The sequence below is a fragment of the Gopherus evgoodei genome, chromosome 13 (assembly GCF_007399415.2).
Source record: "Gopherus evgoodei ecotype Sinaloan lineage chromosome 13, rGopEvg1_v1.p, whole genome shotgun sequence".
Taxonomy (NCBI): Eukaryota; Metazoa; Chordata; order Testudines; family Testudinidae; genus Gopherus; species Gopherus evgoodei.
The window spans coordinates 8,456,946-8,468,954 of record NC_044334.1 but is presented as its reverse complement, the minus strand read 5'-3'; the positions used below and the strand labels follow the sequence as shown (position 1 = coordinate 8,468,954).

General features: G+C 44.5%; 1 protein-coding gene across 1 annotated transcript in view; it reads right to left on the bottom strand.

The window, feature by feature from the left end:
• Window positions 1-902: 902 nt before the first annotated feature.
• The window catches only part of LOC115661161 (dynein heavy chain 10, axonemal-like), an 85,308-nt gene continuing 74,201 nt past the window's right edge, over window positions 903-12,009 (bottom strand). Inside the window, exons 63-72 of the mRNA XM_030583410.1 lie at window positions 10,943-11,143; window positions 9,632-9,841; window positions 9,159-9,254; window positions 7,325-7,496; window positions 6,847-6,978; window positions 4,930-5,141; window positions 4,668-4,835; window positions 4,128-4,308; window positions 1,776-1,921; window positions 903-1,298 (exon numbers count right to left, since the gene is read on the bottom strand). Coding sequence (XP_030439270.1) covers window positions 1,152-1,298; window positions 1,776-1,921; window positions 4,128-4,308; window positions 4,668-4,835; window positions 4,930-5,141; window positions 6,847-6,978; window positions 7,325-7,496; window positions 9,159-9,254; window positions 9,632-9,841; window positions 10,943-11,143 — 1,665 coding nt within the window. The 3' untranslated portion in view covers window positions 903-1,151. The remainder of the gene's footprint in view (window positions 1,299-1,775; window positions 1,922-4,127; window positions 4,309-4,667; window positions 4,836-4,929; window positions 5,142-6,846; window positions 6,979-7,324; window positions 7,497-9,158; window positions 9,255-9,631; window positions 9,842-10,942; window positions 11,144-12,009) is intronic.

Genomic DNA, 12,009 nt, shown 5'->3' with positions numbered 1-12,009 from the left:
CCCTCATTCCAGATGTATGGAAGATGGCCCTAGTTTTCAGTTCTGTAGCTCACTTCAGCCATAGATCTCAAGGTAGTTTACAGCAGTGGATAAATCTCATACTCATTTTAACCCGTGTCTTGAAATGACTTACCCAAGCGACCACAGGAAATCAGTACTAGAGAACCTGGCTTTCCTCAAGGCATTGCCATGCTGGTAGTCAAAGGATGGGAGGAACAGTGTTGTCTTTGACTTGTCCTGTGTGACTCCTGTTCTCCCAGTAACATACCAGCTGCTTGCCCATCACCCTCCTCCTTCCTTTCCCCTACCCCAAATACACACACACACCACAAAAACACCAATGCAGATTTTGTGAAAGCATATTCCTTTAACTCCTAAGTTTCTGGGAGTTAGCCTCAACACTCATTCTTGCTGTGGTATAAGTCTGCTGTCCGATAAACCACAACAAATAGAGCTGAGCAAATGACTACTCCAAAATGCTGGTAGGTCTATAATGTGCCTTTACCAATTCAAAATACAATGCTTGTTAAAGCTAATAAAAGAAACCTCTTCTTAGAGGTTGGAAGTAGGTACTTATCCTTTAGATTAAGGACATTATAGATCAGCCAGGGCTCTGGAAAGTAATCCAACTTCCCATGCCTGAGTCTAAAGTTTACAGTAAGGTGCAAGATTGAATCTACAATGATATCAAAACCAGTCTGTGGCATGACTGGACAACCCACCTCTTTGCTCTTTGAGCATGGAAAGAATCTCTTTTAAAGGAAGACAGTAGCAGGGGGAAGTGAAAAAAGTTTCTTATAATCATACCAACCTATGACAGTACGTGTGTGTGAAATTATTTTGTTTTAAGAACTCTCCAGCCTAAAAGGCTAAAACCTTTATTTTTCAAAAGTACAGAAAAAGTTAGATACAAATTGACATAAATGGCTAAAAGTCTTCAAATATGAAGACAAAATTAAATGTAAGTTAAGTTGCATGGTGCTTTGTATTTACTAAATCTTAATGTGTTAGGAAAAATTGCTGCAAATTCTCTTGAAAACATGCGGCACAAAAAACTTGATCCCATGCTTCTTGGCTTAATTTGACTTCATAAGTTGTTCTCAGCTATCCACCAATGCACTTTGGGTGTAAGAAATGGACAGTTTAAGGTGTCAGTCAGAGTTCAAAGTGAGACAGACCCCTTGCAGCACCCAGTGGGAAATATGCTTTACGGTTGAAAGATCAGCTTCAAAAACTAAGCCAATGCCCATAGCATTTCTTCTCATGGAGGTTGTGTACACAGGTGTCCGGAATGTGTTCTAAAGACAAGAGAAAAGCAGGTATTGTTTGAAGTACAACAGGGGCTCATGACTCTGCAAACTAATCACATGAATAAGGATCCTTAAGGATTAGGGTTTGCAGGATTGAACCCTTACGCCTTTAGTAAAGGTGATATCAAAAGCTTGCATTCACTGTTACAATCTTAAATCTGTAATACTAAGACAGCCTTAATTTAAATCACTGGCTGGGGCAGATAGGGGGACAGGGATGTATCAGCTTCCCCAATTTTCATTTCATACAGTAATCCTCATTGTCCAAAACTAAATGTGTCACCAACTGTTAGCAACTAATACCAGAGAAATCTAATTAAGAAAGACAAAAATGATGCCTTGTCTATTTCACACGCAGTCATCTCTAAAGCTATTTTGTTGTTAAAACAATCACATCTGTATGTGCTCTCCCTGTGGTAATAGGAAAGAGCCCATCAATCTGTCCTTGAGGGAAGATGTTCATACCTGTAGTTTGAGCCGATGTGATTCAATAGGAATTATCTTTAGAATAGGTAAATCTACCGTCAAGACTTTGGGCTTGCTTCGGGCAAGACAGCAATTCTCAATGTCCCAGTCTGCTCCTTCCAGATATAGACCAGAAACAAAGCATCCTGCAGCAAGTAGAAAAGGAACATTTTGCTAAATGAATCCATTTTAAAAGGATTCTTTTTTTGTAAGGCACATTCTCTCTGGACGAGCTAGACCTTGTTACTAGGTTTACAGCAACCTCAGCGCACTGAAATACTGTAAGTGACTTTTACGTTTACTTATTGTGAATCAGACAAGCCAACTTCATGAAGTTTTTAAAATTAAATATATCTTTACACTATCTAGGCTGAACATTTTTAAAGGCACTCAAGCCTTAGGGCATAAACCAGCCACTAAGTGCCTGGGGCATGTTAGTGCATAGCACCTCAACACCTTTGTACTATATGGAAATTACCTCTGTCCAAGAAGGGCTATCTGAGGTGATGGACACCTGGGCTGCAGTGATACAGCACTTCCTATGTCTTTGAATTAATAATTAGACTGGAAAAATGAAAATTTTGACAGAAAGGAAACTACAAAAATGTGCAAATATTTTCCCAGATTTGTTAACCAGTTCTGATAACTACAGCCTAGCAGTAATCTGTCCAAAGGTTTTTATATTAAGGAATAAACCCTTAGCATTACTGTCGGCTGGTATTTTTACTGATGAGCAAGCTAAAATAGAGAGTTTACTTGCCTACGGTCAAAAAGAAAGCTACTAGCAAAGCAATAAAGGCCTCCCAGGAGTCTTGACTCCCAGCCCTCTGTTCTAACCCTTAAGAGCTACATTTGCAAAGGCACTTAGGTTCCAAAATCCCACATTCGCTAAGCCCCTGCTCAACTGCTGCTTAAACTCACTCAGTGCGCAAGATTTTCCTGTAAAAGGTCCTTAACTGCCTGTGGATCCATCCCTGGGCCCATGCATTGCTGTGTCCACATACCTAGGCCCCAGTGTGAGCCAGAAAATCCACTGATCTTGCCTGCAGGGCCTGAGCTAGGCGAGCTCAGAGGTCACCTAACACCACACACCATGGGGGGAGGACGATCTTCCTTATAAATTGTAGCCCAGGGATTAGGAATTTTACCAGAGATATGGCACCTCTCAGATGAGTGCCCTAACCACTGAGCTAGTCCAGATTCCCTCAGTCTCTCCTATCAAAGCAGTTCCACTATGTATAAATAATGAAAGAGGAAGAATGGAACCGAGTGCATGAGGCTGGTAGGTAAGGCACTCACCTGACAGACCCAGCATCTAGTTCTCTGTGCCAGTGACTTGCTAATAATTTATATGAAGTGCAATCGCTTCAACGAATGCAATTGAGGGAGCTCCTCACATCAGACTACCCTGTGTGCAGTGGTTAGGGCACTCACCTAAAAGGTGGAAGACTTCTGGTCAAATCAGGCATGGGGGAACTTGAACTGGAGGTCTCCCACATCCCATGTGAGTACCCTCACTATTGGACTAAAAGTTAGGAGGCTGGGGGTCCTCCTCTGTTTCTTGCAATAAATAACTTAGGCACCTGACTCCAGGAGAGGTTTCCAGCTGTAGAGCACACCACTAGCTGCTTCTCTGCTACGTGGACTTAGGGATGGGGCCTAGCACAGACCCCTCTCCTCCACCGATGGCACTGGCTAGCTCAGGCGGCCCCTGCTCAATGTACTGCTTTTTGTGACTTCCATTCTTAGGCGCCTGTCTCCCCACATTGATTGTACAGGGAGCCTAGGCCCCAAACCTAGGCTTTGTGAATCCTAGTGATTTTCTAGGAACCTAAAAGTTAGCTGTTGTGATGTTCAACATCAGTCCCTTTCAGGGCTGCGCTACCGTAGAAAATTAGAACAACTCAGTGACATCGCTCGGGTGTGAAAAATCCATGCCTCTCAGCACTGTAGTTAAGCTGACCTAAGTCCCCAGGCAGACAGTACTAGGTTGACGGAAGAACTCTTCCATTCGCTAGCTACCACCTCTCAGGGAGGCGGATTTACTACAGTGCCAGGAGAACCTCTCCCTGTGCTGTAGTGTCCACAAAGAAGTGCTACAGCAGTGTAGCTGCAGCTGGGCCACTGTAGCATTTTACATATGGACAGAGCCTAACTCCCATTCCTGCTGAATATCTTGGCATCAGTTCCTTCCGCTGAATGGTCATGGTCACAGACAAATCCTAGTTCTTGGCTGCAAAGGCACAGGCTAAAACAAACTAACGCTTATTACCTTTATAAAATGGCCAAATATTGTGTTTGCAGCCCAATTAACAACCGCTTTTGCAAACTCTCTGCATTGGAAAGTGCTACCTTGCCCAGGGCGCTCGGTGACTTCCTCTGCAGTACCATACTGGGTCACTTGTGTGTACAGGGTGGAGCGATCCAGCGGCCAGCCATTTTTCCTACAGGTGGCTTGAACAAGAGCTGTGAGATAAGACTCAGGAATATGTAGTCCTGAGAGCCACATAACATTTGGTTCGCCCTCATTAACCTGGAATCAATCACAAGAGACCTCTTTCAATTCTGAACTGCTCTGTCCCATGAGGAAACTGCCTGCTCCTCATTCAAAAATAGGGGGTTCAGTGCTAAGCACCTGCAGCTGTCACTGACTTTAAATGGTAGCTGCAGGTGCTAAGCATCTCTAAAGATTGGCCAATGAATCTTATCTAATCAGCACACTGCAATGCTTCAGTAACGCTGTGCGTGGTGTCACTACTGTAACTGAATGGGTTTGTTTCAAATAGCTTTTAGTTAAAGCATTTTGTGTTAGGTGTTGAATTCTATAGACTGACTCTAATTTGGGCAGTAACTAATGCAGATACAAAAGAGGGTTTCTCTGTTCTTACTCACCCAGGAGGTGTATTGGTTATACCTATTCCTAAAGTAAATCATCCAATTTCCAAGTGTTTTTAGTGTGTCAGGTGCCAGCTTTCTCCAGATACTAGGGATCTGTCCATTAAAGAGAGCCCGGGCCACTTCATCCAGTTCACTGCTCATTCCAACTTCCCCAGCCAAGGCCTGATGAGAGAATTTGCAGAGACAGAACTCAAGAATTTCAAAGCCCAAACAGATTTAAATGAGGAGGATTCCCTTTGAAACTGAATATTCTTACTCTTTGTAGTTCTGCCAGGGATCTTGTCATACGAATGATCAGTTTGTTAAAACGTTCCAATTCCTGCAACAGCACAACTGTTGTTGGTGAAATTTCTATTCCCAAAGTCTTTCTTATCTGGTCAAGATCAAATATTTGAGGCATCTTGTTTTCTATGTCCTTTGCAACCTGTCCAATATATTCATCTCGACCAATTCCACTGCCAGATTCCCCTGTAATGAAAACAGTTTAGCCAGCGCTAAATAACTTTTACGTTTTCTATTAGTCTAAATTCAATATTACATGAATTCAAATGTTTCCTATAGATTTTTAATACTAGTAGATTCTTGTTTCTCTCCTACACCATCCGCACATAGGCACTGTAGTGGGGTGATCACCCCGCTCCAGCCCTGGAAGGCCACGCCCCAATCAGGGCTCAGCTGGCCCTTATAAGAGGGCAGTGGGTCAGGAGCAGAGTCAGTCTCTCTCTGCTTCTAGAGAGGGAAGGGCCTGGCTGCTTAGGAGCTCACAGGGTACCTAGAGTGGAGCAGGGCTGCAGGAAGGCCAGAGGAGCTGGGGAGCTCCCGGCCTGGAAATCTCCTAGGCTGCAGGCCTTGTTAAAGGCCCAGAAGGGTACTGTGGTTGCAGAAGACAGCCCAGGGGTAGGCCAAGGCAGCAGGTCCAAACCCCCCCTTGCCTGTGACGAGTGGCTTGTACACTGCAGTCTGCCCCAGTGACACTGGGGGCTAGATGGTGACTGGCAGTTGCCTGAAGGTTGTCCAGGGAATTAGCTCTTTCCACTCATTTCTCCACCTTCAGTTCCTTCACTTGGATTCCAGGAAACAGTCCAACAGTCCTTGCCCTTACTCCCTGTATCAGGGGTGGACTGCATATGCCTGCATTCTCCACCACTCTTGTAATGGGGCAATGCTCACCTCTGCAGCGCTCCTGCTGGCCTCCCAGGGAATTAGCTCACCACCCTCAGGAGTGCCCTCTGCCAGCCAGTGTCTCACCTTTTGCTGGCCCCTGTGTCCCTTCCAGACCCCAGTCCTCCTTTCTCTTGGGGGCTGCCCCCTGGCAGTAAGCCCACAGTATCTGGGTCTCCCCACCCACTATCCCCACCTCACCTCAGTATCAGGCTACTGCCAGTCACCATTTACCCCCCAGTAACTGGGGCAGACTGCAATGTACAAGCCACTCATCACAGGCAAGGGGGATTTGGACCTGCTGCCCTCTGCAACCCCAGTACCCTTCTGGGCCTTTAACGAGACCTGCAGCCTGGGAGGTTTCCGGGCTGGAGCCTTCCCCCAGCCCTGCTCCACTCTAGGTATCCTGTGAGCTCCTAAGCAGCCACGTCCTTCCCTCTCTAGTGGCAGAGAGAGACTGAGGGCTGGTCTACACTACGGGGGGAAAATCGATCTTAGATACGCAACTTCAGCTACGTTATTCACGTAGCTGAAGTCGAAGTATCTAAGATCAAATTACTCACCGTCCTCATGGCGCGGGATTGATGTCCGCGGCTCCCCCTGTCGATTCCGCAACTCTGTTCGGGTTGGTGGAGTTATGGAATTGATATAAGCGCGTTCGGGGATCGATATATCGCGTCTAGATGAGATGCGATATATTGATTCCCCGAGCAATTGATTGCTACCCGCCGATACGGCGGGTAGTGAAGACGTACCCTGACTCTGCTCCTAGCCCACTGCCCTCTTATAAGGGCCAGCTGAGCCCTGATTGGGGCGTGGCCTTCCAGGGCCGGAGTAGGGTGATCATCCCGCTACAGGCACCCTGCTGTGCCCACATGGAGCCATGCTGAAGTCAGTGGCCATGCAAACACAACAGGCTGCCCGTGTGTAAGAAGTTACAAGACCAAGGTCTTAGACATTCATGATTTACTTTTTGTTTGCAAGAACTGTATTCTAGGTGACAAAATCATACCTGTTTGAGGTTGCAGCTCAAGAAGATGAGACCACATATCTCGAGCAGCCTGTGTATAGTATCCGATTTCAGCATTGGGATGAAGACCAAATACCTCTGGGGTATTAGCAAGTGGTAGAGACTCTAGCTCCTCTATAACACAAAAATACATGAGGCTCATCAAAATGCAGTGTATTAAGATACAGCTACCAGATTTACTTGTGTAAAGGGTGTTTAGTTTACAATTTTAATGCATTCTTTACTTTTTAAACCTTAAAGATTTTATAAAGAGAAGTGTGATGAGCTGACCACTAGACTCGCAGATCTACAAGTGGCTGGCCTTCTTAACCAAGGGAATAAAACCATTTCAATCAGTGCACACAATGGATGGCTGAAGTTTGCTACAGCCCTTATATAACAATAGGAATACAGAAAGGAAAACTAAGTGTAGGTAGAATTTTTAAATACTAACTTGTATGGAAGGAAATGCATTTCTTACCAACAAAGTCATCCTTTGAACTCCCTGCTGGGATTTTATAATCAACCTCTTCATTTTTATAAAAATGGAATGGTTGGAATGTGTCAAATATGAAATCCCCTAAATACTCATCCATATATATGGTCAGAATGCGACGATCAAAGCTGTCAATTGCACGCCCACCGTACATGACCTAGAAATTGGTGAAACTGTTTTTATATAACATGCTTACTTGCAACAAGTCGATTTTAAAACTTTTGAAAACATCAAAGTATTTTTGGCTGTTACATACTGCCCCTCCAAGAGGAAACCCGGTGCTTCTCCAGTAACTCCTCCTAATGGGGCAAAAGCAGGAAGTGCTTGGACACTAGGGGGAATCTAGAGATGACTGCCAGATTGTGAAGACCATGGCAGGGATGGTCCTCTCAAGCTTGGTTACTGCAAGGACCACAAAGGGTCAAGAGCTCACTAAGGGTTTGGCTACACTTGCAGCCGTACAGCGCTGGGAGTTACAGCTGTCTTCGTACAGCTGAGTAGGGAAAGCATTGCAGTCTGGCCACACTGACAGCTGCCAGCGCACTGTTGTGGCCACATTTGCAGTATTTGCAGTGGCATTGGGAGCGGTGCATTATGGGCAGCCATCCCAGTGTTCAAGTGGCTGCAACGTGCTTTTCAAAAGGGAGGGGGTGTGGAGTGTGACAGGGAGCGTGGGGGAGAGAGTGTGGATTTTTGGAGCTGACACTGTGTCAGCGCCCTGCCTTGCAAGTTCTGATCTCCTCCCCCACCCCTCTCTCACTCACTGAAAGCAAACAGCAGCTGTTTGTTTGTTTCTCGCTCCCAGAGCCCAGAGCTCACAACAAAACAAAGAGTGGAACCTTCTCTTAAAAGGATTATGGGAAGCTTCCGGAGATCAGTCACAGCGTACTAAGGTTATTCCCTGTTTACACTGGTGCCCCAGTGTAGCAGCAGCAGCAGCAGCGCTATACTCTTTATTCCTCTCAGGGAGGTGGAGTACAAGCAGCACTGTAGCCACGGAGATACAGCGCTGTATGTGCCTTGCCAGTGTGGATGGGGAGTGAGTTACAGCGCTGTTGGTGGCTTTATTGCGCTGTAAGTCTCACATGTAGCCAAGGCCAAAGATGAAAAAATTCAATTTCCTCAGCAGCATTGCTGAACTATGCATAGTGCTGCAACACTACAGGAGCTTTGTAAATATCCCTTTGTATAGTTCACACTCCAGCACTGGCCTATTGTAATGATAATTCTTTGCAGCTATTCACAGAAGTGCTTTTCACCAAAGGAGCCCAAGGGCTTTCTAATCAAGAATTAATTAAGACTCCCAGCTCCTCCATGATATAGGTAAATGTTATGTCCCTATTTCACTGACCGTATGGCTACATTTGGAATTTCAAAGCGCTGCCCTGGCAGCACTGCGGGAGCGCTGCCGCGGCAGCGCTTTGAAGTGTGAGTGTAGTCAGAGCGGCAGCGCTGGGAGAGAGCTCTCCCAGCACTGCACGTAAACCACATCCCTTACAGGTGTAGCGTGCAGCGCTGGGAGCCGCACTCCCAGCGCTGCTGCCCTGATTACACTGATGCTTTACAGCGCTGTATCTTGCAGCGCTCAGGGGGGGTGTTTTTTCACACCCCAGTTGCAGCGCTGTAAAGTGTGAGTGTAGCCAAGGCCTGAGGCAAAGAGGTTAAGTGACTTACTCAGGGCCATACAGTGATTTCTTGAAAGAGCCAGAAGAGAACTGTAGCCCACTTTGCTTGAAGATAAACTAGATCTTTTTGCAAGTGCTGTCCTTATTTACATGATATCATTTTACCATCAGAGCTACTTAACAATCAGATTTACCTCTCCAATGAGATACTTGAGACTGCCCCATGGAATTTTGTCATCATTTTGCTGGTAGGCTTTGGTCAAGTACGTATTCAGGATTTCCATGCACACCTAATAACAGTTATTACAATATGTTGGATCAGAAGAGGCACAAATTAGTCAGACAAGGATACAGACTTATTTAGTTTTCACACAGTTCTAATTCGTACATTAATTATCATGTCTTCCTCAAAAGAAAATGAAAAATAAATCTCACAACAGCCAGCAAGGGGAGATGTGTAAAGAGGCTGGATCAGGAATCTGGCTTCTTATTCTCAGCAATCCTGATACTGGCTAAAAGTAACTTTATAGACTCAAGGGTCTACAGTGTCTGTGATGACAGGGAAAGGAGGACCACGCTAACTTACTGTTAAAAGGAGAATGGACAGACAGCGTATTTGCAAAGGTAACCTGTGCAAACTCAAGGGCCATTAGCTTTAGCTTCTTACCTGGAAATCAGATTCATTAAAATCATATGGTACATTCCAACCAATCTTCCCAAACTTCCTTCTCTCCTGAACCACCGCGTGGAAAAATGCCAAGACATAGACCAGTGATTTGAATGCGCCATGGGGGCATTGCTCAAGGGCTTTGTGGGGAATTTTGAAGTAGGTGGCTCTCATATTCAGTTTCAGCCCATTCGGTGGTTCTGTTACAACCTAGCAAAAAAACCCAAAAAACTGTCAATTAGTTGGCAAACTATTAAATAAAGTTACAGATGTCACATGTTTGCTCTTCACGTCATGCTAAAAATATAAAGAACACTTATATAACAATAGTGATACTTTATTAAGTATATTTAATTGTATTTTGAAATCAAATTCAAATATTTTATATTACAGATTTTAATTAATGTTGCCTTACATCATTCTTCTGAGAAAGGTAAGGATTATTAGCCCTATTTTGCAGATGGTGAAACTGAGGCACAGATAGCTTCTTAGCTTGAGTTTCAAATGTGACAAAAGCCCTAATTTGTGCTTACAACAGTCACGGCTGTGCTCGCAGATAGGGTATTTGCAGTGTTAAATTGAAGATAGACACACAGCTATTTTTTGCAGATCTGGGATTAAGCACTGCCGGTGGTGAATGTTTTAAAGATGTCATTGATACACTCAAATACATATCTGAATCAATGACAGTTGCCTAAGTGTCACTCTGCTGCGCTAATATCTGTCAGATCAAATAATTATTGTCACAGCAATGATTTACAACCACAGAAATAGTCATCACAAAAGGAACATTAGCACATCATCTCTGGTTTGCCATTTATAAATAATCAGCTCATCTTGCTTGTGATAAATCTGTCTGCCTTATGTAGCAGCTGGAAACAATTGTCCCATCAGAACATCTGCCCTATTGACACTGTTGTCCAGCTAGACACAGACCTCAGTTCTACATTTTCAGCATTAGCGAACTGATAGGAGCTACTTCTGTGTATCTGGATATTTCTAACCCACTCATCACTGTGGTATTTGGGGCTAAAGAGCATTTACAAGTTCACTTTTACTGACAGGGATTGATTATGAAATATCAAGATGAACACTTCTATTAAACTGATTTCACATCAGTTGGAAAACCAGAGGATGAAAATAGGATCTTACTTACCAAGAAAAAAGACAGCATTTAGGACCCAATCCTGCATGCTGTATTCAGGCCAAACTCCCACCAAGGGCGATCAGTTTTCCCTGAATAAGAGTGGCATGTCATGAGTAAGAGTGGTGTGTCATGCCTTCTGCTGGTGTTTCACCCCTGTACTGTACCTTTAAAGACTTCTGAAGTATTCCAATGGGAAAGCCCTGAGTAGGGTCAGTAGTCAGCCACAGGCGGAAGTCTGGATGAGGTTTAGTAATTCTCTCCAATGCTTTCTCCAAATCAATCAGCCATTTCACCAAAAGATGACAATTCTGCAACATTAACCACTGTCCGCGAGCCACTGCATTCTCCAGCAACTGTAGTGCAACCTATGTCAATGAGACAGAAACAGCTGCCTCTGAGTACAGCTTGCTTTGACCCTGAAAGTGCAGGGATTCTGAATGGTTTAGTGTATCCACCTGCTTCCTCATAGCAAGAAAACAGTCAGAGCATTTTCTTTCTTTCTTTTGTAGAATTCTCTTGGCACACTCTGGGAGGAACAAAAATGTCCAATTAAGCCATTGTCCCAATTCTCAGAGCCTTCCAGGAATACCTTGTGCTGGGAGAGATGCTCTTCTATTTCACTAACTGCTTTAAAAATAAAAACAGCACAAAGCTTTCAAACACTTGCAACGGTAATGAAGTAAGCTTGGGTCATTGGAGTGGGGTTTTCAAAAGAGCTTAGTACTGGTCTAACACAGCTCTCATGCCAATGGGAGCTTCGCCATGATTTCAAATTATAGCAGAGTAGCCAAATGCTGAGTGTTTTTGAAAATCCCCCAGCCATGACAGAGCAGGGAAACAACTGAAGGTACAAAGAGGGCACAGATCAGGGTCTTTTTGCTTGCAAATACCAATATGCTGTGATGACTTTTCCCACATTCATATCAAGAGATGGAGAGGCAGGGACACTGACTAAAATCTGACAGCCTGCATAGCTGAATCTTTTCAAGCACAACTGCTATTTTGCTACAGGTCAGGACGCAATTCCGAACCTATCTTTACTCAAACAGCAAATGAACCGACCAGACCAATATCTGGTCTCATTTTACAGACAGTGATTGCTCCTAGGGCCGTAATCTGGATGCCAATTCCCCACCCAGATTGCTTTGTTTCTAATACACAGAGAACAGCTTTCCCAAAAGCCAGGTGTTGTTGGAACAGACGCATGGCCAGACCCATAGTATCAGAAATG